Source organism: Catharus ustulatus, chromosome 14, assembly GCF_009819885.2.
Source record: "Catharus ustulatus isolate bCatUst1 chromosome 14, bCatUst1.pri.v2, whole genome shotgun sequence".
Classification (NCBI taxonomy): domain Eukaryota; kingdom Metazoa; phylum Chordata; class Aves; order Passeriformes; family Turdidae; genus Catharus; species Catharus ustulatus.
Genome location: NC_046234.1, coordinates 217,151 through 242,960, shown reverse-complemented (window position 1 = coordinate 242,960; position 25,810 = coordinate 217,151). Strand labels below are relative to the sequence as shown.

Below are 25,810 nucleotides of genomic sequence, written 5' to 3'. Positions count from 1 at the left end.
CAGAAAGGCATATTAAAACACAGTTTATTGCTGTTCTTAATTTATAAAAACCAACAAACCAAAACCCATTAGTAACAAACCCGGCCCCCAAACCCAGCACTATCTGAGATAAGGCAGGCTTGCAAGGACACTCCTTTAGTGCAAAGAGGAAAGTGAGGGTTGAGGAGGCTCTGCTCTCTTCAGTTCCCACAGAACCCACCGTGCCCACTGTACAGTATCCATTTGCCCTGGGGCTGCTTAGGGAGGGCTGGCTGAATTCTCAAGCTCTGGTGGGAGTCCTGGGGGAGCTGGAGGTTTCAGAGGGGGAACAGAGGATGTCATGGCTGTGCAGAGCAGCTTTGACACAGGACGTGAAGGCATGCTGAGCCAAGGGACACTGTCCACACCTTTCCACAGCCAAACAGCTGCTGCCTGTTCTCCTGGGCTTTCCGGTGTGGAAACTAAATGCGTGCGCTACCCTGTGGCTGCTCCAGCCTCAGGTTCCAGAAGCGTTGGTGGGAACTAGGGGGGGACGGAGCTAGGGCATGGCTGCACCCTCTGCAGGGTTCTGCAAGGCACAGAGGCTTCTGAGATGGGAGGAGCTGAGCAGGACCTCGCAGCCAGCAGCACGTGGCCCTGGGCACTGTAATGGTGGGAGGGATGCTCTGATCCTCAGCCCCTCACCCCCAGGCCCTCTGCAAGTCCCCTGACCCTTTGTTTCCTCCTGGTCCTGGCACTGTTGCACCAGGCATCACCCCCAGCACCCACCTATCCCCATGTCCATGGGGTCAGACCCGTGTCACAGCCCTCAACAGTGAGTGCATTTTTCACTGTGATGAGCTGCCAGGGCAGAGCCTTTCCACATCTTCAGAGGGAGCTGATGTTTTGGAAGAGAGGGCTGCGCAAATTCCAGCCCCAGGTGCTGAGCAGGTTGGCAACAAGTGAATGCAAACAGCTCCAGCCCTGGGATTCCACGACAAGCACAGGACGGCTGGGACCACACCGGGCTGACAGATGGGGATGGGGAGGCTGGGCTGGCCTGGCTGGGGGTCTCACCTATTCCATGAAAGCACCATTGCAGGAGGCTACTGCTCAGCTTTTCCCATGACACACAGTCACAGGCTGTGAGAAACATTCTCAGGGAGTAGGGATGCAACTACATCCAGATGGGAGCAGTGTGTGTATGTGGTCAGCCCTGCTGGCGCCCAGGGGTGCAGCCAGCGGCATGGGAGGAGGAGGCAGTGGCAGGTGAAGCAAGGTGCTGTTTCTGAAAGGTAGGAGCTAGCAATGCTGTAAACCCTCTCCAGTCTCTCCATCGGCTGGTTTTGTTTGTCAGGGCTGCAGAGTTGGAGGGCTCAGCGAGGTAATGCTGCCAGCCCAGCCCACCCCACCCTACGGTTAGGTCATCTTCCTAGCAACGCTGGCATATGTGTGCTCGATCTCCTCGTCTGCAGGACAGGTGTGATTGAACTCATCACAGGCATAGGCGTTGTTGAGGTAGCGCCAGACACCCGTCATGTCCTCTGGGATCTCGAAGTCACGGTACTTTTTGGCTGCAATCTAGAGTAGAGTGAAGGAGGAGGAGGCTGAAACTCCCAAGACCTGAGGGAGACTCCCTCTGTGGCTTTGGCAGGGGGACTCCCTGTCCACTCCTCTTGGAGCAGATGCCCCCGCTAGCCCGGCCCGGGGGGCCAGTGCTATTACCTTAATGATATGCAATTTGGGCAGGAGGTTGCAATCAGCCAGAGTCAGATGGTCTCCATCCAGGAATTTCCTCTTGGAAACGGTGACGTCCTCCACACTGTCCTGGTCAATCTCCTCTGGGAGAGGCGTGTTCAGGTAGACATCCAGGCGATGGAACTCCCGCAGCAGGGCCTTCTCAAAATCTGGGAAGGCAAGAAACCAAGAGTAGTGAGTGTGTGCCCTGGGCTCCCAGGCAAGCTTTAGGCTGTGCTGGGCTGGCTGAGCTTCCCACAGGTTTTGCAAAGAGGGAAAAAGCCCTCAGGGCCACACCATCAGGACACAACATTGACCCTGGCCAGTGTCTGTTCCCCATGCTCTGCTGTTATCCCTGTGGAGGGAGCAGAGAACTGCCTTTATCCTTCCCATCTGCCCCTTCACTTCCCAAAGGAGGCGTTGGTGAGACAGGCAGCAGGAACCTTAACCTGATGGCAGGATTTGCCAGCAGACAAAAGCATTTCTCCTGCTGCATCATGGGTGACTAGAGTCCAGCAACCCACAATCCTTACTGATATTTGCTTCTTTGCGTGGGTTCTTGATGTATGCTGAGAACTTGGCAAAGATGTCACTGCCCACGTCAAAGGACTCCTTGTACTTGGGGCTCAGGTGTGGATACCTTGAAAAAGACATTTATGTCAGTGCAGGCAGGGATGGTGTAGGGATGCAGCAGTGTCACTTCCTGGGCCGTAGATCCCAGGGATGGTACTGGAGGATGCAGGGGGTGTTCAGCTGGCTGTGGGAGAATCATGGTGATATGAATTACTGCAGCTGTCACCCTGTGCACTATGTCTTCTATCCTGGGTGTTTGCCAGGAGATAATCTCAGGGCAAATACTCCACAGTTTGGGGACATTGGTGGCAATGGAGCCCCAGAGCAGAGCTCTGCTTGTAGGCAGTTCTGGCCCAGCCCAGAGGATGCACATTGGCACAGAGGGGTCTCAGGAAGCCAGAAGCTCCCATGACTTCCTCAGGAACTGTTTTCTGTTTGCTGACATGTCCCAGGGTGTGCTGCAAGGGCAGACACATTCAAGGAGGCAGGTGACAAATGCATTTGAGCTTCCTCTTCTGCAGCAGTGGGGGGCTGCAGCCACACAGGGCATGGGGGAGGCTGATTTGGGGGCTCCTCAGTGAGGACCACCCTCCAGCCACCCTACAGGTCACCTGCATTGCTGCTGTCGAGCAAGGGCATTTGCTTTCACTCAGCTGAGTGCACTGAGTATAAACAAGCCAAGGGGTCTCTCACTCCCCTCTACCTCCACACCGGTTGCCAGTGGCAAACCCTCCAGTGCCAGGATCCTGCAGTGGCCTCCCCATGTTCCCCCTCAGCCCTCAGAATGCAATGGTTGGTGCATTTCCACTCATTGTTTTCCATTCCTGCCATCTCCATGCCCTCCCCGGTGGACCCAGCACGCCCTGCAGAGCAGGCTCAGGGGCTGGGAGGGGCACCCGCCTGCCTGGGCTGCCCTGGGGCACCTCCTGGCACCCTGCTTCAGTCTCGCAATCTGCCAAGCCCGGGACAGCACTGTGACAGGCCCCGAAATGGGGAAGGAGTGAGTTTGCAGTTACGTGGGTGGACCCAGGGTCTGCTCCAGGAACTCCTCAATCTTGATGAAGTCTGTTTTCAGCTCCTTGTTGAACAGCAAGAAGGGTGGGTTGGTGCCTGGTGCTAAATCTTTCAATTCTTCAGGTTTCCTGGAGCAGAGAAAACAAGCTGGCTCAGAGCCTGTAGCACATCTGCCTCCACCAGCCCCGAGGAAAAGTGGCCACAGCAGAGGTGAGGGCTAGGAGGGGGTAGAGGACCAAGAACATTCCCAGCTCTACTGGCTTTGGGGAGCTGGCAAGTGTCCCTTAGCCTCTGGATCTGCCCCGTGGTGCCTTCAAGTCATCCTCACATGCAGCAGGACAGGGAGTCCCTGAGCCGTGCACACTGGCAGGTGGCCCAATCCTGTGCTGGCCCACACTTGCACCCCTAGTGAGGTGGGCAGTGTGTGGGCAGCAATTGTCCCTGAGCAGTGACACACTGGCTGCAGAGCAGGCAGAGGGAAGAAGTCCTGATGGGGAAGCTGAGCAGGGCATGTCTCACCCCTCTGCTAGTCCAGGGATTCAATGCCACCTCACCTGGTCATGTCCACTGTGGTGACATTGAACTTGACCCCTTTGAGCCAGAGCACCATGAAGAGGCGCTGGCAGAAGGGGCAGTTTCCGATGTTTTCTCCATCCAGACCAGCCTGTCAGGAAAGCAGAAAAATGAGGATTTAACCCTTCCACAGACAGGATGCCCGGAACTGTAAAGCTACTGGCATGCTGCAGGGAGCCCCTCCTGACACTGGGGCAGCTCAGCTGTAGGACCCACCCTCAGCCATGGCCCTGAGGGCCGCTGGAAAGAACGTAAGAGCATAGTCAGGATGCCAGGGGTCGGATCCTTCCCAGAAATGTGAGATAAAGCCCGGAGGAAGCGGACAAGGAGGCAGGGGGAGAAGGTGGAGGGTGACTGCTGATGGATGGGGAGGAAGGGAGGGTCCGCTTGGCCAGGAGGCCAGGCTGGAGAGGGTGGGAGAAGGGAAATGAGCTCATGTTTGCCAGGAAAAGAGCAGCTTGTTTTCATGTGCTGTTCATGCCTGCCTCCAGTCTCGTGTGTGTTTAACGGACCCAGGCACGATATCCCCACGCCAAGAGCCTGCCTCAGGCTGAGTGCAGGAGAGAAGAGAATTTGTGCTGCCATCCCACACAGCATTGGGAGGAAACAGAGATGATTGTCAGCTCTAAAGAAACCCCTTTCAGCCCCTCTGCATGAGCACAGCCACAGGCAGAGTGAAGAACATTTCCTTGCTATGTAGCAGCTGGAAATATCCTTTTCAAAAACGACTGAAACACCTTATGAGGAGTATGGCAAAAGGATGTGGTAGGTTCCCTCGTTCACAAAAACTGGCTGAGACGCTGCTGTGAGAGGGAAGTTGTGCTGTAGTAAGAGGTAAAATGGCTCACAGGAAACTCAACTTCTTAAAGAGAATTACTGGGTTCCTAAGCTGCACATGAACCGTGCTGCTGCATCTCGTCTGGCCACCTTGCCCTGGCACAGAGAAGCACAGCTCAAGCCAGCCCCATCACAGAGGGATGCTGCACCATGGAGCAGTGTGTGGTGGGACATGAGCCTGGGTGGGAGTATTTTTTATGCTCAGCTGTCATGAAATTATGTTGTGAAATCTGAGGAAGGAAATGGGAACTGAGAAATGTTGATTCCCTAGGATGTGCCCAACAGTGAATCTGAATCTACACATGAGGCTGCTCAGTGCCTATTAATAGCAAATTCTCCCAGAGGGGCTACAGCTCAGGAACATCCTGTGTCATTAATAGCTTCTTTGGAAAGGGGTGAAACTGGGTCTCAGACTTCCTTTGAAGGATCTGGAGGGCAGAGTCAGAGAACAGCCTCGAGGGCTGCCCATGGGCAGGAGCGCAGGGCATTTGTGCTCCCCCTGCCCAGTGCCCCTGCCACCCACGACCCCAAAATACAGCCATTCTTTGGACCATCTCCAACAGCTCAGCAAGTGCTTTTGTGACTGCCTAGCAATGAGGATCAGTGCTTTCCTCCCTGCTCTCCCTGCCAGCTGCACTCTCTTTGACTTCCCTGGCACAAGGCTGGGAATGACAGGGTTTAATTTGTGCTGTTGTCCCCCCAGGAGCTGCTGTGCAGAGCCATGGCAGCACTCTGGTGGGGTGGGGGTCACTGAGGCCAGGGGTGCCCCTCGCTCTAGGCACAGACTCTGACTGCCTGCTTCAGGTCTGTCTATGCCTGTCTGGTCTTCCCCCTTATCTTTTAAAAATAGAGAAATGGAGAATTTTGGACCAGACTGAAAAGAAAAGCAGGATGGCCTCTGCAGGGAGAGACTCAGGCCCACACCAGGATGCTCAGAGCCAAAACCCTTATCTGGAGAAATTGGAGGGGAGCTCCACCAGTGCCCAGGCTCCTCAGGGAGCCAGGAGCCCTCAGGGGAGACTTGCAGCCATGTGCCCTCCCTCCCTGGCAAATACAGAGCAGCAGGGAGATGGGGGGAGTCATTGCTCTTCACTTCCTTCCTCAAAGTACCTCTGCTGCTCCTCCTGCTGCAGCAGGAACTGGGGGAGGGGCACACACTGACACACACTGACTCAATCTTTTGCCCTCAGATGATAGATAGACCCAGCATGGACTAGCACAGAACCTCTAGGAGGGTTGCAGCCTTTTAGCCCCAACTTTCTGAGGCATCACCAGGCTGCATAGGGCATTGAAACCCCAAAGCTACTTGACAGTTCCTGTGGTTTCCCTATGGTGAAACAATCTTAAATGCAGTGGGAGGAGGAACAGCTTTGCCTGCTTGGGGCACTGCTAATTATTCAGCCCCCATGGGACCTGCCACAGCTCCTACAGCCACCTGAGAGCCAGGAAGCAGCTAAATGCCTGGTGGAGCTGCAGAGCAGAGCCTCCTCCCAGGCAGGAAGAGCCTCCCAGCCGGAAAGACAATGCCCTTGCCAGGGATGTGACAGAGTGAGAAACTGCCAGTCCCTTGGGAGCCACCCAGCCCAACCTGAGGGTAAAGCGGGAGCTGCTCTGCACTCTGTCCATCCTGACCATGGTAACTCCAGCATCTGCCAAAGTGAAGGTCAGGCAGGGTGCCGTGCCATGCCATGCCATGCCATGTCGTGCTGTGCCATGCCAGTAGGTGCTTGTGGGAGCACCAGCTTCCCCCATGATTTACAGCTGTCCCTGGTCACAGCAACAGCCGTGTCTGGGGCGTCCCCAACTCGGGGAGGTGCTGATGGCACAGGAAGGTGCCTGTCAGCAGCTAGAGCCATGGAGTTTTTGGTAAAGCTGGAAAAGGGAGGCACAGCATCAACTTTTCTGAGAACAGACAAGCCAGGACAGTTTTTTCACGCTAAATTACAGCACAGGGGAAGTCCTGATGATGCTGTTGGTTTTCTGTTTCACTTCCCTCTGAAAACCCCTTAGAATGTGCTGCTGCCATTGCAGTCACCTCATGTATTGTTTTTTCTCCAGCCATCCCAGGAAGAACTGTTAAGCAGAGAATTCAACACTCAGACTACTTTTACTAAGAATACACTTGTCCAGATTCAGCTCAGCCAAGCTCAATGTCCAGCAAGAAGTGCTGTGGCCACAATTATGGCAAGGGGATGAAAGAGATCTCTCCTGGGAAGGCTCGGATAATCCTTTCTAGCAAGTATGTCTAACTACTAACCAAGGAAGGCACTACTCAGTGCCTAGAACTGCTGGGTGCCTGTACCAGGGAAGCCAGTGCCTCTGACCAGTCCTTTTGGGCACTGAATCCCCCCAGGTGAAGAGCAATGAAGCCCATGGACCTGAGTGGCTACAGATAAACCACCCTTAAAAGCTCGATGAGGTGGCACAGAGAGGCACTGCCCCCTAGTCACTGTCACTAGCCCAGGTCCCCTGACATTACTGTGGGCAGACACAGTTACCAGTCACCAGCTTTCGCTCCTCTCTATTTGCACTGCCCATGGATGCTGCAGATATTTTGAATTTGAGTGTTCAAATATTCCAAGGAAAGGGTTCAGAAAATTGCTTAACAGGGAGAAAAATAGAAACCATTTCCAGCGAATCCCCCTCCGAGATGCCGCCCCATCTCGCCCACACGTGGACTCCTGCAGCAGCTCCCCGAACCACCCATGCTTGTTTCACAACCCTGCTCTCAGGAGAAGTTGAAGTGGCTGCTCCCAGCCCTCCTGCTTGCTGTTCCCAGGCTGGGCTTCTCTTTTCTGGATTTTGAGAGACATGAATGCTCCCACTCCTTCATCATGCTGCTGCCAGCACTACCACTTCTCTAGGGTGCACAACCATCACAAGACCAGGGCATCTTTCAGACTGCTGGGTGTGACACCCCACAGTCCCCACACCACACATGGTCCCCGCATTTGGGCAACCATTCAGCCAGCCTTTGTGGCGAGTGACACTGAAATGTGTCCCAACTCCAGCCTCACAGAACATGAAGACACCTATGAAGTTCCACCACCTGCACCCCACTGGATCTTGGTGAGGGTGAGCCCAAGAGTTACTGCCCCTGCTCCGAAACCCACCTTGACAAAGAGCTCGATCTCAGGTTCCTTGGTGGTGCTGTGCTGCCGACTCTCCATCCCAGCTGTGTGGGCAGGGAGCGCTGTGGTGGAGAGTGAGTCTGTCCCCTGCAGTCTGATGGGGGAAGGCTTTCAGAGGGCTGCTGGCTTGGGCCTCTTGGCTGCTCTTACTCCGCAGAGGGCTGGAGCTCACACTTTCTTCCTTTTGAAGAAGGGAGGAGCAATGGGGTGTGCGCCAGGACCTGCCAGCGAGGGGAGGAAACGGCAGGGCCTCTCAGACGTGACTCAGCACGGGTCTATCTGGGCACATCCAGCGTCTATCGCACCCACCCAGGAGTTCCTGCAGAGCCTCCGAGCTCTGGGCTGGCATCCCCAGCACCTCAGCACAGCAGCACTGCTGCTATCTCTTCCCAGCTGGGAGCAGGGGTTTATAGAGGAAGTGTCTTGCCTGTTGCCCCTCCTGCTGCTCCAGTCTTGGCCCTTTGCCACTCTCCCACCCTCATGCTGGTATGCCGTGCCCCATGGCTTCTTTATCAGTTTGGGGTGAACCTGGCTGACCTTTTCACTGTCTCCTGCAGATGAATTATGACAGGCAGCTGCCCAGAGGAAGGGTACAGCTCCTCTCCCAGCCCACCACCCTCAGGGATCCCTGCGTGGGCACATCCGAGCACCTCTCGCTGCAAAGAGCTGGGCTGTGCAGGGAAAAGGCTCAGGGAGGCTGAGGGGAGCAGCCTGGGCACCTGCCACTGATTGTTTGAAGCTAGGGCACAGCCCTTGGGTGGGAAGGATTGCAAAACAGCTAAGGCAGGAGGTAAAAGATGCTGAAGCATGCCGGGGAGCTGTGGGGAACCCCAGAGTAACCCTGGCAGCCACCCAGCTGCATGGTGCTTGGCAAGATGGTGGGATGGGATGGGATGGGATGGGATGGGATGGGATGGGATGGGATGGGATGGGATGGGATGGGATGGGATGGGATGGGATGGGATGGGATGGGATGGGATGGGATGGGATGGGGTGGGATGTGTTCAGGGCTGACCTTCAGCAGGGCCCCATTCCTGGAACTGGGCTGTTTTGCAGGAAGGATGAACAGCTTGCTTTCCTCCCCAGGATGGGAGGGAACTGTTTGCTTCAGATCACCCTGGCTGCAGAAACAGCAGAGACAGCTTCCCAGCACAGACGGGCCTAACTCTTAGGCAAGACCTGTCCCACACCCCCAGACCACAGAGCTGGTACCATTGCACAAAATGGGGATCCCCAATGTTTGACTCAGCTCACCACCCCACCCCCCAGCTTGGATAAGCTCCAACTATCCCCAAATAATCAAACCCTGACCAGAGAGCAATCTCCCTCAAGGGAATTAGAAAGGGAAATGATTTTACAGAGCCTTGGTGGAGGTTACCCAAGCAAGATGTTTCCCTTGGTCCTGCTGCACAGCCCAGAGTGGTGCTAACACTGGGGTTTGCAGGGGCGGGGAGGTGGGAGGGCATTTTTTTTCTGCCCCATCAAACCTTTGGGAGGACTTGGAACCCTACTTGATGGAACAGGACACTCTGACATGCACTCTGATGATCAAGAGGTGATGGCACTGTGAGTACCTGCCAGGGCCATGGCATCACCCTCATCATAAGCTCGACACTGACAACCCAGCTCCCACCGTGGACTCCAGGTGATGTGTGCCAGTCCCTGCTGGCTGCTGCCACAGCCTCCCAGCTGCCCTTGCCTGGGCAATGCTGAGCCTCTGGGAGCTGTGATGGCTCCTGGCACTGCCAAGTGCTGCTGTCTCTGCTGATCTCAGCTGGCTGCAGAGCCAGCAGCTCCAGTCCATGGCATTTCCCTCCAGCTGAAGCAGCAGGCAGGGATTTGAGTCCTGCAGGTGGGAGACACAGTATGACATGGTGCCCTCCTCATGAGATGTTTGAACACCCAGTACCTGGCCCCACAGAAGCTGTGGGAAGAAATGTGGCAGCAAAGAGATCCCTTCCCATACTGTTGGGTGCAGGAAGGGTGTTTGTCTTTTCTGCAGGAACAGCAGCCCGGGAGGCAGCTCAGAGAGCCTTTCCCTTCCTCCCCACAGAGTGAATGGCCGGACATTTGCTGAGATTGAGACTGCAGCTCACATGTAGCTGGATTTCTGTCTCACTGTGCCTGGGAGAAAGCTGGGGGCATTTTGGATACCTTGCCAAGCCCTGTTCCTCTGCCCAGGGGAAACAGAGGTGGGAGGAAAGGGGCTGCCAGTTTCTCTGCCAGCAACGGGGTGCCAAGGCACGGCTCACCCACAACAGTGTGCCCTGGGGGAAGTGTTCCTGTGCTGAGAGTGACCCAGCTGTCCCGAGCAGCCTCTGGCCCTGGGCAGCGGGCTAAGAGTGAGAGCACTTGTGCCCGCCCAGCCTCGGGACTGCAGCAGGGCAGAGAAGCGAGCCATTGTCCCTGCGCAGAGGCCACGGCTGGTACAGGCTGTGGGTGGGACAAGCGCTGTGCCATGGCCGGACTGGTCTGGCCGGCAGTGACCGTGGTCCTTCTCTGCTTTGCTGCGCGTCTGGAGGCCAGCCCGGAGCTATCCGGTGAGTCAGGGTGAAGGCGGGAGGAGGGGGATGCTAAGCCCTGCGCTGGTGTGATGGGAGAGCCAAGGCACAGCAGGTTGGTGGGGTAGGGACAAGTGAGGTAGAAACCATGGCAGGCCAGAGTGAGTTTCCCCAAAATGCTGGTATTTCTTTATCCCCACACGGGGCTGTTCTCTGAAAACACACTGCACACATCCCACAACCCTGGTGTGTATGACAGTGGCTCTCCAGCTCTGCCGTGCTCTCTTGGATAGTTTGCAGGCAGAAATGCAAAGAAACAAACACCAAGCCAGTCTCTGAGCTTTGCTGAGCATCCCCTCAGCCACGATGTTCATGTCCTTGGTGCTGGGCAGTGTGTAGAGCTGAAGGAGCACCCAGGGCTGCCCTGCAAGCTTTCCCTGTTCTAAGAAGGGGAGGCAGGAGTTGGGTTGAAGCTGTACCTGGTCCTTAAATGAAGCTGGTGGCTGTGCCCCAGCTAGAGCCGTTCGTGAGTGGGGGTGCTGCAGGGTGCCCTGCCACGAGACACAGCATGGGCCAGAGGCTCTCCCCAGGGACATATCGGTGAGCCTTATAGATGTAGACAAGGCAGAAATCTGGGACCCCTTCTGCCCCAGCTCTTTGAACAATCAGGACAGGAGCAGGCAGGCTCAGCACCAGGCATTCCCCAGGGATCATCTGGAAACAGCCATGCACACCTTCCCTCTGCTCAGCCAGGCCCAGGTGGTGACAGCCTGATGCTGCAGGGCGGGCTGTGGTGAGGAGGATGTGATTTCATCTGGGCAGAGCTAACGGCACAACCACAGCACCGGAGACTGAGTCAGCTGCACTGGCACGAATCACTCACCAAGTCTGCCTGCAGCTTCCTTGTCATGGCTCCACCCAAACAATACCTTCACAACTGCTCACTGGCCCAAAATAATGTGATGGAGAAACCTCTGCCCTCATGGTGATGTTTGAGCCTCAGTTTTAAAATACAAACCACTGGTGCCTTCAGCCAGCATGACAGCAGAACAGGGTCTGCTTCAAGGCTGGATTTGGGGAAACCCACTTCTCATATTTCTCCCGAGTTCCCTGCCATCCCTAGTATTTAGCTGAGCCCTCTACATGCAAGGCTGCCCAGCAGCCGGGGGTTTAGACAGCCCTGCCTCCAGCAGTGTCAGGTATGGGCAGGTGGGTTTGGAGCCAGTGCTAGGCAGAGGCCAAGGCTAGGCAAGCTCTGAAACCTCCAGGAGAGCCTGACTGCTGCCAGGTGTGGGGCTGGTGCTGCAGATGTGGGACTGCTGAAGGGGATGCAGAAGAAGGAGATGGGGGCTGGCAACCTGGGCAGCATCCTGTGCCACCCACAGCCCTCAGCATCCAGTGACACGGGGCAACCAGAGGAGAGGGACAGGACAGGATAGGGTTTGTCCTCCCCGCTCTTCATGAGCGCTGCACCCCAAGGGTCTGATCCAGCTCTGTGCCATTTAAAGAGCATCTTTGCATTGCACTGGAGCTTTGACCTGGCTAGAACACTTTGCTGCCATCTACCCTCTGTACTTCTCCTTTCCTCTCTCCTCCAGCATGCAGAAAAGCAATCGAGAGCTTGCTTCTGGGATGCTGTGGCCACCCACTTGCCCATCCCAGCTTATGAGGGATAATGCCAAGGGAGAGATGAACTCTGGGCTGGAGGCAGCTCCCAGCTGCACCCGCTGACACCCAGGGAGGGATGCTGACTGCAGATGCTGAAGGGTTAGTGACTGAAGGTGAAAGGGACCCTTTGTGCTGCTGAGCCTGGCACCAGTTTGCAGAGGAGGTGGGGAGCTGGTGCTCCCACCTTCTTGTCTTGATTTGGGGGAGCTTGACACATTGGGGTTTGGGGGACGGGCCTGGGCCTGAGGTGCAAGTTCCTCCAAAGACCCCACAGCTGGGGCTTGGGGTCTGTGATCTGCTTAGAAGCCCCATGTTGCCCTGTTCCCATTTCCCAAGCCTCACAATGATGCTTCCCCTTTGCTTTTGTTTTATTCAAAGATGCAAAGTGCCTCATTCAGGGTCTGCACATCACATTTCATCACCTTTTCTTGCTTTCTCAGCCTTCTCCAGCAACTGATGCCTGCTTAGAGCACCTGGCAGCTTGAAGAGCTGTTACTAAAACAGCCTCCTTGCCCACCCAATATAGCCAATGCCAACTGGAGCCAATGCTATATGTTAAGCCCTTGGAGAGTCTGGGCAGAACAGTCCCGCTTAATTGTCCCCTGTAGGGAAAACAATGAGGGCAGTAGTTTGGTACACAAACTAGGCAGGATTGAAAGAAAGGAATATTCTGTAATGGGAATTCAAGGATAGAAGGGCCAGTGCCCATTGAAAGGGTCGTGGGCCAGGAATAGTTGGCACCAACACACTGGGCTTCTTCAGCAGACACCTGAGGCCAGCTGGGCTCAGGTGATGACTTGGTGGCTCATACTCATCTGTAATGACCCAGATAGCTATGGGAGCTTGCAGCATCCCCTGGACCCTTCTCTCATCCGGCTCATGGCTCAGCTTCTGACAGACTTGTGACAGAGCACATCCTCCTCACCCTGACTATAGGGATCATCACTGGGGGACCATCTCTGTCTCACTTTTATTCTGTCCTCACCATGGCCCTATAACAAGCCTGGTTTTCTCTAAACATTTGACAACTCCTTATGGGATTCCCACTCTTCAATGACCTGCCGTACTGCCTCCAGCTTTCCTTTCCTGTTGCTAACCAGCTCAGCTATTCCATGCTGCTTTCCAGGCCCCTGGCAGCAATGCTGTATGCAAGGTTTGCTGCAAGCCCACGTTCTCTGCTGCTGTCCTGCTCTGATCTTGTTCACCCCATAAGTGCCTCATCTCAAGGTATCCTCACTGCCACCAACACTTGGGTGACCCAAGTGCCCCCACTCCTGTGGCCTTGGTGTCTCCTCTGGACAATGCCACCCCTGCTTTCCCCTTCCAGGGTACCTGCGCAAGGTGCTGAGGAACCACACTGTCCACACCTGCGATGGAGAGCAGCTCCTCATCGTCTGCCCTCGCAAAACCACCATCAGCATCCTCGGGGCCTTCTATGGGCGCCGAGTGTCCAGCACCAATCTCTGTCCTAGCCTCGACAATGCCTCCCAGGAAAGCACCGAGTGCACGTCTGCCACTGCCTACCTGGTAAGGGAGGGGTCCCGGGGCCAGGCTGCACAACCCTCTGTCTCCACATCCCTGAGCTGCCTGCTTGGGCTGGAGGGCTGCAGGCAGTGCAGTCTCTCCATGCCCTGAGGAGGTTTTCATCAGCATCAGGATTACAGAATCGTGGAATCAAAAAATCACAAGCACTTCTTGAACTCTGCTGGGCTTGGTGCTGAGACCGCTTCTCTGGGGAGCCTGTTCCCAACCACCCTCCGTGAGAACAGTGGGGAACAGTGGTGTGCCCATGCTGGCACAGGGCTGGGATACCCACTGCTGCTTAAGGAGCAGGGATGTCTGGAGGGCAGAGAGCAGAGCTGCTGCCAAGGCTCAGCTCTGTTCAGGCTGCAACTGGGAAGAGATTGCTTGTGTTTCCTTAGTGACTATCCCTTCTGGCAGTCAGTGAAGAGCAAGCAGAGGTTCAGTCCTGAGCTGGGCGGGAGGGTCAGGGAGAGAGGAGCGGAAGGAGAGATGAGAAGGGGAATAAACCATTCCCTGCTGCCGGCAGCTTCTGCTCCACTGTGGAGCCACTGCTGTGGGACTTGCGGGGGCAAAGAGGGGGACACGGGGGCAGGGAGTCCTACAGCCACCAGAGCCGGGCTACTCAGAGCCTTGTGCCAGAGCCGAGGGGCGGGCGCGGCCACTCAGGGGAGAGAGGCTGCGGCCACCTGGGACACCTGGGCCACCGGCGGGGCACGAACGGCCCTGGCTGAGTCCTCGCCCCCACCTTGTGGCCGCACGGAGACATTGCAGGGGCGAGGGGACATTGCAGGGCCATGGGGACACTGCAGCGGCCGTGGGGACATTGAACGGACTGTGGGGACGCGGGGTAGCGTCAGTGCTGACACCTGCACAGCACACTTGTGCTGGCACACAGCTCACTGTGGGTGCAGGGGAGGAGCTGGCTCAGGAACGGGCACTACAATTGGGATGACTGCACCACGGGCGGGCAGGAGCAGCGGCGGGACACTTCTGTGGGGTTAGAGGCCACTTCCCTGAGCCTGGTGATGGCACTGATGGACAGGAGGTTAGAACAGCCTCAGGACTTCTCACCCACCTCACACCTGTTCCACTCTGCTCTCCAGAAGCTGCTGGCTGAGTGCCAGGACCAGCAGTGGTGCCAGTTCTCAGTGCACAGCCAGGTCTTTGGGCCCGACCCATGCCCTGGGACACACAAGTATCTCATCGCTTCCTACAAGTGCCGGCCAGGTGAGGTGGAGCATGGTCTGGGCAACACTGCATGGGCTCTCCCTGACCTCAGTTGCTCAGAAAGGGGCAGGAAGGAGAGCATGGCTGCTCTCATACCTCGCAGCCCTCTTTCAACCCTTGCCTTGGCCTAAGGGAGGGGCTGCAGGTGATTCAGGATGCACTGCAGCACTCAGCAATATCACTTCCTAGGGAACCATCGGGTCAAGACTGTATGCGAGAATGACAAGCTCAGGCTGCAGTGTCGACCAAAATCCATCCTGGCCATTTATTCTGCAAGCTATGGACGATTCCTGCGGGGAAAACCAGAGTGTGATGCCTTGAACACTGGAGGACCCCATATAGGTATGCCAGAATGGTTTGAGACAGAAACAGGGCAGGAACCATGCAGAGAGTACGGCACAAGTCCAGCACTGGACTGTACCTGTGTCCTTTGGCCTCTGCTGGCTGGTGCTCAGCAAGGAGGGGCAAGCAGCTCTGCCCACAGGTCCATGCCTCATGTCTCTGCAGAGTGTGTGGCTCCAGATGCTCTGCGCAGGGTTTCCAAGAAGTGCCACCGCAAGGGGAACTGCACCGTGGCCGCTGACAAGGCCACCTTTGGGGACCCATGCCTCCCTGGCACAAAGAAGCAGCTGCGAGTCTCTTACACCTGTGGTGAGAGCTCCCCCAGAGCCAGGGGCACACGGGCCACTGGTGGAGTGTGTGCTGTGCCCAGCCCATGCCAGAGGCAGGGGCTGCAGGGTAGGAGCAGGGTGATGATGCTTGGTGTATGCTCTCCTTGCAGTGCCCAAGCAGCTGCTGGAGGAGGTGGGCCCTGACACCTCGGACCCCTTCCTGCTTTCAGACTACATGCACGGTAATGTGGGGGGAGGAAGGCTCCACCACAAGTGGTGTGGCACCATGCCCATGCTTGTGCCAGCCCTTCCATGGTTTGTCTGCATCCCTGGTACCAGCTCTAGCCTAGCATTTGGTCAGTGCCCATTCCAAGGAGGTGGCATCCACTGGGACCAGGGGAGAGGAAGACACACAGGGTCATCCCTGCAGACTGCAGAGCACTTGTGCAGGAAGGATGGAGTGTGGTGTGGGGAAGAACAGGCAGAAGCAGGCAGCCGGGGCACCGAAAGCACCTCGTGTCTCAGCCTGCACCCCCTTGTTACTGCAGGTGGCTGGTACAAAGGGCCCCGGTTCTCCAGGCTCCAGGAAGACCGCATGATTTTTACTAGCTCTCTGGCAGCTTTTGCCCACCTTTGGGGTACGTGCCCTCCCTGGGTCTCACACAGCACCTGGGGAAACAGGACAGGCTGGGGGGTGGCTGACATCCCAGATGGCCCCAGCTCAACCCAGGGCTCATCTCAGAGGCAGCCAGACCCCAAACCTCTCCAGCAGGGCCAACAGGCACACAAAGGAGCAGGGCATGGAGGCAAGCACCCATGCTGTGTTTGGGGTGGACAGGTAGGGCAGGAGCTCAGAGGTTGAACAAGCCCCAAGTCCCACACGCCAGATTACCCACTGTGTCTTTTCCTTCCTGCCCTGTCTGCAGGCACTAAATGGGGATCTCCTCTCTGCAGGCAAAAAATTTCCCTTGCCAGAGGAAATTACTCATTTAATCCCCCAAGGAATTTTGCTTTCCCCAACATCCCAGTTGAGGCTTCCTTTGGGGAGAGGCCCATTTCAGGACTGGTGGGTGCTGATGAGGCTCTAGGTGACACTTCCATGGTCACTGGGGCAAGGTCTGTCCTGCCTCTGCAGCCTGGGTGGTGAGAGCATCCCTGCTCCCCTCCCCTTACTCCCATTTGCCTGGCAGAGGGGCTTTGCAGGCACTGATACCCCACAGACTGCAACGTAGTTTGTACCTTGGTGTCTTTCTTTCCTTTTTCCCCTCAGGTGTCCCAGAGAAAGTTGCCCTCTACTTTCTTTGTGGTGTCTCAGGAGGCCTCATGCTGCTGCTGTGCATCATCAGCCCCAAAACGACCTTCCTCCAGGAAATGGGGGAGGCTCTCAAAGATCCAGAGCTGGGGAGCAGCTCAGAGCTGGGCAGGACCAAGCTGCGGGATGAGCAGGATGAGGATGTCGCTGATGACAGCTCCTCGGACTCCTCCTTCCGCCACCTCACCCGCACCTACCGCGCCACTGACAGCATCTTCGGGCCTGAGCTGACCGCAGCCATGGAGGGAGCCGTGGAGCACCAGGGCCACAGCAGGGATGAGATCTGGATGCCCAAGGAGTCAAGCCCGTATGCCATACACAAGATCAAATCAGCCACCAAATAAGAACTGGAAGAAAATGGCGGGAGGGCAGCAGGCTCAGTGGGATCTGACATCAGAGAGATGTAAGAGTTTGGGATCCCTGGGTGACTGCACATCCCCGAGCAGAAGCAGGGTCATGGCAGCTCCAGTGTGTCCATCCACACACTGCTCCACCAGCATGGAAACCTCTAACCTGGGGTGACATGCAGTCCCTCGGTGTGATGAGGGGCTGTGGAACAGTTCTGTGGGCCACGGGCTCCTTTGCTGTAGACGCCACTAATCCTAACCTAACCTAACCTAACCTAACCTAACCTAACCTAACCTAACCTAACCTAACCTAACCTCCCTGTTCTCAGCTTGCATTGTCTGGCTCTAGAGTTTAACCCTGAACCAAGCCCACCCTTAGCCCTTCGAGGCTCCTGTTTCTCCTTGGGTACCGGCTTCCACTCCTGGTGCTGCAAACACACCCTGCACTCGGGCACTGTGCCAGTGGCGGAGAGGCAGGAATGGCCAGGACACAGGGAGAGGCAGATGGAGGGGGTGTGCAAGCACAGCGGGCAGTACCAGCACATCCCCTCCACAGTGCATGCCATGCAGCCCTGCTGTTCCAAGGGAGCTGCTCCCCAGGCTGGGGCCACTGGCACCTTGGCACAACACTGGGTGTCACCTCCCTGCAGGCATTCAGGAACTCCGTCACCCCACATTGCTCTGTGCTTTCCTCTCTACTTTCCCCAGTGGCAGGAGAGCCCCAAGTTTTAACTTGCTATGTTTTTTTCCAGTGAATAAATGCAATAGCTCTTAGGTACAACATCTCCCTCTGACCTTGGTCATTAATAATGAGAAGAGGAAAAAGGAAGAGGCAAAGTTCAGCCTTCCATGTGCAGAGAAGTACAGAATTTCATGATTATAAGCCGCACCATTTTGACTAAAATTTTGGACCGAACCCGGAAGTGCGGCTTGTAATCCAGAGCGGCTTATATATGAACAATGTTCTAAAAGTTGCCAACCCGGAAGCGCGAGCCTGCAGCAGCCCCAAGCCGAGCTGGAGCCCCGCCGACCCTGGCAGAGGTGGGGAAGCCCAGCAGAGGCTGGGCCGGCAGCACGGGGGGGAAGCCGGCAGCGCGGGGAAGCCTGGCAGAGCCGGGGCCAGCAGTGCCAGGCCAGGGCGAGCAAACGCGGCGGCAGTGGCGGTGCAGGCGATGGGCGGGGGCAAGCGAGCCCAGCAGCAGCAGCAGCGTCACCCACCCGGCCCCGAGCGGCCCCAGTGAGCGGCAGTGCCAAGCTGGGCCACCCGGCCCGCCCGGCCCTGAGCCAAGACAGTAAACCCCGCAATCCCACGATTCTGGTACTAATTGGCAACTTTGTGAAAGTTGTACACAGATCCTCGCTGCGAACAAAAGTGCGGCTTATAATCAGGAGCGGCTTGTAATCGTGAAATTACTGTACCTTGCCTCACACCAGTGCTTCTGGCACTGGGCCATGGGAAGCAACAAGTTGGGCCTGTTTTACCACAGGAAAGGGGAAAGGAAGGGGGGAAAAGCAGTCCATCTGGGCCCCAGGAATGATGCTTTCCTGTCTTTGCTGCTCTTCTTGAGCGTGGGGCTTCCCGTCCGGTAAGCAATGCTGGAGCAAAGGTCCCCAGATACTGAGAGTGGCTTCTCGGCAGTCCTGCAGTGCCAGGAAGCCAGGCTGGGGCTGGGATCTGCCCCAACTCAAAAAGGCAGCATAGGTTTTTTAATGCTGTGTGAAGAGGCTGAAAGCAGCAACCCAGCTCTCCTCATGAGAGGGACACACTGGGCACAAATGCTCTTGAGCCAGCACACAGCAGAGTCTAGCGGGAGGAGCCAAAGACTTGCATTCTGCCTGATTTGGGGGTTTGCTGAGGGAATGTCGGTGCCCAAGGAGAGCTTGTGGAACTTTCACCTCCAGCTGGCCCCCAGCATCCTTAGATTGTGGGCAGGACTGAGACCACAGCCTTGCCTCGATGCTTGGACAGCTGGCACAGCTCCTGCTGCACACCCATGGCCTCACCTTGCACTTCTTGCTCTCCTCATTCTTCTCCCACACGCCCCATGTCCAGGGGCAATTTCAGCTAGCATGGGGTGAGTCACACCCCTGCAGCAAGGCTGGGATTCCCAAGGGCCTCACCAGGAGCACCAGCATGGCAGTGCTTTGGAGACTGGAAAAGCCAGCTTCCCAGTGCCAAGCCTGGACAGGATAGGCAGACATGAACCTGTCCCAAAGCAGGCAGCTCATCCCAACCTCCACAGAGCTGTGGGCAGACATGGATGGGAGTTTTGGCTGAGGATCTTATCCCACAGGATAACCATGTTTCCATTGGCAGTAGGATGTGTCCTGGCTCTGCCTGAAAAAAAACCTGGGTTTGGCTGGGCTATGCACTGCCTTAACATGCATAGGGAAAGATCCACAGGATCCCAAACCAACAGCAAGCAAGCCTCAGGGAGCCCCTAGGCCAAGGACAGAAGCAGTGACACTGGGGGAGCTGGGGCTGGAGAAGACAAGTGAGCAAGGAGGGAACAAAGTAGGCTGGAGCTACAGCAGCCCTGACCAGTTTTGGGAGCTGAAGGGACCGGAGATCTGTAGGACCCATGTTTAAACATCCACTGAACCTGCGAGCAGAATCCTGTTCCTGGCTGTCCATGGTCTGGGCCTTTCCGCTGGAGATGGGGCAGAGCTGCCCACATGCAGCCCAAGCCATGTGCCTGATCCTGCCCACGTGGCCCTTGGGCAGCAGGTTTAAATCCCCTCAGATGCTGGCACTGCTCTGTTTCCCTAGCGAGGGGTTCGTCAGCGCCACCCACAACAGCAGCACATGGGTGTGAAATTATCTGAAAGGATTTTCTTGAGTTAAATTTAGGAAATTGAAATGTTTTTCTGGGAATCTGGTGGCTGGGGAAAGCTCTCTTCTGCTGCAGTGTTGAGCTCTGCTGAGTTTACCTCAGCGGGGGCTTCACTTTCACCAGAGCTCAGTGCAGCGCTACAGCCCCCAAGGGTTGCTGAGGGCACAGGACACTGCATGGTTGTGGCATGAGAGCAAAGAACTGTGCTGGGAACCCACAAAGGAGCAGAGTGATACAGTGAGCATCAAGTATATGAACATGATCATGTGTCTGACACATGAAAAGTGGGTGGCTTTTCCAAGACTACTTTACCAAGGCACAAAGCAAGCTGTGGGTGTGAGGAGTCTCAGGCATTCCTTCCCTGATACACAGAAATTGACTTTGAGCAACTGACAGCCTGAGCTGTCCCTGCCTGGCAGCCGGGCAAGGGTCTCCCCAAGAACTGCAAGGCTCTCAAGGCAGGTCTTAGATATGCACTCTTACCCTCAGCAGATGTTTGATATCTGTTTGATAACAGATGTTTGTATCTCGTACAACCCCGTAGTATAGTGCCTGTGGCGTGTGCCTCGGTAACTTTGACCCTGTCCTGGTCGCTGTGGGCAATGGGGCAGTCCCGTGCACTCACCCTGAACTTGGTCAGTCATGCCTGTACAATACCCCATGGACACTGCTCTGTGGTACCTCAGACGGTGAAAGTAGGGATATGAGAAAAAGATCTTTCCTGTGAGGGTGCGAGGCCCTGGCACAGATGCCCAGAGCAGCTGTGGCTGCTCCTAGATCCCTGGCAGTGTCCAAGGCCAGGCAGGACAGGACTTGGGGGCACCGTGGCTCGTGGAAGGTGTCCCTGCCATGGCAGGGGGTAGAACGCGATGAGCTTAACACCCCAACTGTTCAGCGATCCTCCAAGCGATCCGAAGCCCAGCCCGGGCGGAGCCGCTGTCCCGGCGCTGCCCGCTCCGCGGCCCGGCCCAAAGCACAGCCCGGGCAAAGCCCTGTACCCGGCCGCCACGACGGCCCCTCCAGCCCGCAGAACGGATTTAAACGGCGCCCGCGCCCACCAATCACTGCCCGCCCGGAGCCGCGCTCGCCCCGCCCCCGCCGCATGCTCGCCCTCCCATTGGCCGCCGGCGTTGAATTTTAAACCCTGCCGCCCTGCCTCTTAGCAACTGCATCCCTCTGCGCCCGCCGATTGGCCACCCTCGAGCGCCGCCTCGCACTCTGATTGGGCGAGGCTCGGCCAGTGCTGGCCGGCCGGTACCGAACTGCTACTTTCAAAAGCGCCGGGGCCAGCGCCGGGCACAGCGCGCCGGGCATGGGTGAGTGGGGACGGGATACCCCGCGCACGGGGAGGGAGGGGGAACGCCCTGGTGAGGGATAAAGTGAGGTCTCCGAGGGCTGCGGGGGAATGGGCAGCCCTGGGACCCCTAGTTGGTGGCAGGCGTGGTGACCCTAGAGGGTGCAAGGGAGTAAGAGCTTCCAAGATGCCCGGCTCCTCTGGGAGCTCCGGTGGATGCAGAGGAGAGGGGAACTTTGGGGCTCCCGACTTCTCCAGGAGACCGTAGGGGTTGTAGGGGAGGGAGGCTCTCTCTGACTTCCGAGGAAATGTAAGACCTTGCATCCTTCTCTTGGATGCAGGAATCTGGGAATTGCCTGTCCCCCCTCCCATCTCGCCCAGCAGAGTGCTTTTGGCGGCGATCTTTGGGATCCTTGTCCCTTCCTCCCTGGGAGCACCGCAGCCAGATTTGTCCCTTGCCTGGGCTTATCTTGGGGCACCACCCGCCTGCCATGCTCAGGGAAGGGCTCAGTCCTGTGCTAACCTCCAGGAGGGACAAAGACCCCCCTGCTCTCACCTAAGCTGGCAGGGTGTCTCTGGAGGTGGACGGGCAGCAGCCCCCATCACATCATGCTTTGCCCCCAGCTTGCTCACAGAGACCAAGGGAGAGGATGCCACTGCCACGCAATGCCAAGATGCTGACCACCAAGCAGCCCCGAGCAGGCAAGGTGGGCCCTGCTACAGAGAATGTCGACCCTGAGAAAGTAAGCACTGATCTAGGAGAGGGTTGGAAGGGGTGCTCCTGTGGGGCAGGACCACCATCTTCTAACAGCCTCTATTGCAGGAGGAGAGCTGTCATGCCAAGAGGTCTTCGTCGTCACCCCAGGGTGGGCCCAAGAAAAGATCAGCATTCGGAGATATCACCAATGTGAGTGCTCCTGTGAGGGTGGGGGGCCTGGCACCTCCTGTGAGCCCCCCATGGTGGGGGGGCTTGCCCAGTGCCCACTAGGAAGAGGAGAGGCCCCCCTGCAAGGTGCATCTTGCTTTCCACTGCAGTGCCTGTATGCTTTTGTTCTCATCCAAACAGGCTCGCAAGAACCAGGTGGTGGCAGGGAAGAAAGAAGCTGTGAAAGTTGTTCCACCCAAGGCACAGAAGGCACATAATGCCCTGGGGGTGGCCAAGAACAACGAGATCAACCTAAAAAAGTGAGTAGCTGGGGGCAGGGGTTTGCTGCAAACTTGCCCCATGGGGCAAGTAGTAGGGGCTTCCCTTGGGTGATGGAGGCTGAGCCAGATGCAGGAGGGAACTAGTGCATCTACTATAAATGGCATCAGGTTGTGGCAGGGGAGGGTTAGGTTGGGTATTAGGAAAAATTCCTTCCCCATAAGGGCTCTTGGAGCCCTGGCACAGGTTGCCCAGGACAGTTGTAGAGTCGCTTTCCATGGAAGGATTTAAAAGTCATGTGGATGTGGCTCTTGAGGACATGGTTTAGTGGTGGGCATGGCACTGCTGGGGGAACTGTTGTCCTCGATAACTTTAAAGATCTTTTCCAACCTATATAGTTCTAAGAGTCTGTGGGGATATTTTAGGGGTGGTTTTGCCCTTTCCTGGAAGGCCCCTTTCAGCCAAGAAATTTGTTTTTTTCCCAGCAATGATTTATGTTCTTGTCCTTCCCAGGCCAATGAAGAAAACGCCCCCAACAGCTCCTGCAGAGCCCAAAGTGAATCCTGTGCCAGAGAAGCCGGTGTCTGTGCAGGAACTGAAGCCCCCTGAGGAGAGGGTAGGGACCCTGGGCTGCAGCATTGCCCCAGGCCCATCACAGCACTGGTCTGTGGCTCCTACTGGTGGTACTGGGGCACCAGGCAGTGCTCTGGGCCTTGGAGAGACTTCAACAAGGGTGATGGAAAGTTGGGAGGGGCGGAACAAAGTGCATCACCACCTTCCTTCAAGAATCCTTCCCTGGGAAAGAGTGGGGCAGGGACTACAGGGTGATGAGGGCAGGTAGGAAAAGCAGGGTGCAGAGGGACAGCAGCCTTGCCCTGACAGGGTGACTGGCACTCACAGGGCCTCCCCCTTATTGCTGCCTTTTCCATGCCAGCAGGTACCAGCAGTGGAGGACATTGACAAAGAGCAACAGAGTGACCCCTATGCCAATGCAGAGTATGCCAAGGAGATCTTTGAATACATGCGGGAAAGAGAGGTGGGTGATGCCTGTCCAAGGGCTGACAGCCCTGTCTGGGGAAGGAGTGGCTGCAGGCAGGGCCACTGACTGCCCAGAGGCCCTGACCACCTGGCAGGGGCCTGCACAGGGTGAGAAGGGGCTTGTTTGAGGGTGGAGGTGTCTGCCCTGTCCCTTATAGCTGGCTCTTTGGCAGGAAAAATTCTTGCTTCCTGACTACATGGAGAAGCAGACAGACATCAGTGGGGACATGCGTGCCATCCTTGTGGACTGGATGGTGGAGGTGCAGGTGAGGGCACAGCTCTGGCACATGTGACCTCCATGTGCCGGCAGAGGCTCCTGCGGGCACTGCCAGCGTGGAGATGATCCTCCTCCTGCGTGGGTTAGGGATCGGGCTGCATCCCTCCCTTTGGGTCTGACCCATGGGCTCCCTGGCCTCTGTGAGAGCTGGGTGGGGCTGGGCAGGCCAGACTTCTGTCTCACACTCTATCCTGACCCCTGCTCTCATTCTTCCAGGAGAACTTTGAGCTGAACCATGAGACATTGTACCTGGCTGTGAAGCTGGTGGACCACTACCTGGTGGAGGTGGTGAGCATGAGGGAGAAGCTGCAGCTCATCGGCTCCACTGCCATCCTCATTGCCTCCAAATTTGAGGTGACTCTTTGTGTGCTGTCCTGGGGTGCAGGGGCAGAGCGGCTGTGCCTCTATGGTCCCTGTGGGGTTTTGAAGAAGGCCAGGCCACTGCCCTGAGAGCTGCCAGGGTGGCATGTTTGTCATGTTCCTTCTTCCCATCCCAAGGGCTGTGAACGCAGTCATGATGGGCTGAAACCTGTGTCCTGGTGTCACCGGAGAACCAGCTTCTCTCTGCTCTGCACAGGCCATCAGGATACCTTAGTTTGCCTAATACAGGCATGGACCTCAAGCCAAGGGCTGGAGGAGTATGGACATCACAGAAGTCCTGCAGGGTGTTAACAGTTCTTGCTGAGTCCAGCAGCACATGAACACTTACAGGGCCTGTCAGATGGCTAGGATCTCCTGGGTGAGGCCAGGATGAGCCCCCACTAGGTGCTGAGCAGTTATGCCCCTACAGGAGCGGTGCCCACCATGTGTGGATGACTTCCTCTATATCTGTGATGATGCCTACAAGCGGGAGGAGCTGATTGCTATGGAGATGAGCATCCTCAGCACCCTCAAGTTTGACATCAACATCCCCATCGCCTACCGTTTCCTACGGCGATTTGCCAAGGTCAGTACATTCAGAGGGTGGGCTGGGGGCCCCCAGGCACACCTTCTGCTGGCTCCATGGGACAGTGTCTTGCATCAATGGGGCTTCAGGTTCCCAGATGGCAGCAAGCAAACTTTGTCCAGGTCCCATCAAGAAGGTCGAGGGGTGTGAGGATGGTGGCCTGTGACAGGCTGGGTGTGTAGGATCCCTGTCCTGTGCCCCAGAGGCAGCATTCTAGGCTGGGAAGGGGAGCAGCATTGCTCAAAAGGCTGAGCCTTTCCCTGCCCCACTGGCTGTAGTGTGCCCGTGCCACCATGGAGACACTGACGTTGGCCCGGTTCCTCTGCGAGATGACCCTGCAGGAGTACGACTATGCCCGTGAGAGCCCCTCGAAGCTGGCTGCCAGCTGCCTGCTGCTGGCACTTACCATGAAGAACCTTGGGGGCTGGGTGAGTACCTGCCTGATTCAGAGCACCTCTCCCTGCTGAGGCACCCTGGGAGACACTGCAGTGGGAGGCAATGGACCAGTGAGTCAGGTGATGCATGAGGGCTACGATCAAATTTGGATGCTGGACAGAAAAGATGATGGCTGTCCTGTCATTGAGAGGACACAGCTTAGCCCTGCTGTCCCCTTGCAGACCCCTACACTGGAGTACTACAGTGGGTACAGTGCCCAGGACCTGCACCCCTTGGTGAAGAGGCTGAATTTCCTGCTCACATACCAGCCCCGTGACAAGTTGAACGCTGTGCGCAGCAAGTACTCACACAGGTGAGAGTCATGGGGCTGTGTCCCTGCTGCAGGGGCTGACACCACTAGCATGCACCCCAGGGTTCTACAGGGATCTGGGAGCACTGCTGGGTGTGTGTGAGGGCTATGGTTGAGCTCTAAGACAATGTGTTCCTTCCAGGGTCTTCTTTGAGGTTGCCAAAGTCACCCCCATGGATATGCTCAAGCTCGAGGAGACGCTCAATAGTTCCTAGCCCCACTCTGTGAATAAGCCTGTAAATAATGGGGTACCCTCAAGCAGGGTGGTACCATGTAAATACGTAATAGTAATTTTAACTGAGGAAGAAGTGGGAGGGGGGGAAAAAAAAAGTCGTGTAACTGTTAATAAAATATGTTTGTTGTATATGCTGGCACTGGAGACTGAGCCCCAGTGCTGTACTTCCCCTTGTGATGAGACAGAGGGTGAGAGCAAGCTGATGGATGGGGAGCAGGAAGCTCAGGGGTGAAGGCTCAATTCTCAATTGTCCCCACCCTTCACCTTCCCCTTAGTAATGACAC

The 25,810-nt window shown here is 56.6% G+C and overlaps 3 protein-coding genes across 6 annotated transcripts; 2 read left to right on the top strand and 1 right to left on the bottom strand.

Moving 5' to 3' along the window:
- Positions 1-7: 7 nt before the first annotated feature.
- On the bottom strand, positions 8-8,481 carry LOC117003042 (chloride intracellular channel protein 2-like). Its single transcript, XM_033072663.2, has 6 exons — positions 7,806-8,481; positions 3,837-3,946; positions 3,285-3,410; positions 2,229-2,335; positions 1,684-1,865; positions 8-1,539 (listed from the first exon to the last, which is right to left on the bottom strand). The coding sequence occupies exons 1-6, from the start codon at positions 7,860-7,862 to the stop codon at positions 1,378-1,380; spliced, it is 744 nt and encodes a 247-aa protein (XP_032928554.1). The 5' UTR covers positions 7,863-8,481; the 3' UTR covers positions 8-1,377.
- Positions 8,482-10,203: 1,722 nt separating this feature from the next.
- Positions 10,204-17,796, top strand: LOC117003038 (protein eva-1 homolog C-like). Of its 3 annotated transcripts, XM_033072655.1 has the most exons (10): positions 10,285-10,363; positions 11,923-12,091; positions 13,119-13,219; positions 13,320-13,519; positions 14,620-14,743; positions 14,933-15,085; positions 15,251-15,394; positions 15,525-15,596; positions 15,903-15,992; positions 16,625-17,796. In XM_033072655.1, the coding sequence occupies exons 2-10, from the start codon at positions 12,069-12,071 to the stop codon at positions 17,008-17,010; spliced, it is 1,293 nt and encodes a 430-aa protein (XP_032928546.1). In that variant the 5' UTR covers positions 10,285-10,363; positions 11,923-12,068; the 3' UTR covers positions 17,011-17,796. The 3 variants fall into 3 exon arrangements, with proteins under 3 accessions (XP_032928547.1, XP_032928546.1, XP_032928548.1); XM_033072657.1 differs by lacking the exon at positions 15,903-15,992; XM_033072656.2 differs by lacking the exons at positions 11,923-12,091; positions 13,119-13,219 and having other exon boundaries at positions 10,204-10,363.
- A 3,166-nt stretch (positions 17,797-20,962) lies between these two features.
- Positions 20,963-25,724, top strand: CCNB3 (cyclin B3). 2 transcript variants are annotated; one of them, XM_033072092.2, is made up of 12 exons: positions 20,963-21,163; positions 21,766-21,884; positions 21,965-22,048; positions 22,208-22,326; positions 22,799-22,901; positions 23,223-23,321; positions 23,497-23,589; positions 23,817-23,954; positions 24,391-24,546; positions 24,825-24,974; positions 25,164-25,294; positions 25,434-25,724. In XM_033072092.2, exons 1-12 carry the CDS (start codon positions 21,160-21,162, stop codon positions 25,504-25,506), a joined length of 1,269 nt encoding a protein of 422 aa, XP_032927983.1. In that variant the 5' UTR covers positions 20,963-21,159; the 3' UTR covers positions 25,507-25,724. The 2 variants fall into 2 exon arrangements, with proteins under 2 accessions (XP_032927983.1, XP_032927982.1); XM_033072091.2 differs by having other exon boundaries at positions 23,220-23,321.
- Positions 25,725-25,810: the final 86 nt, after the last annotated feature.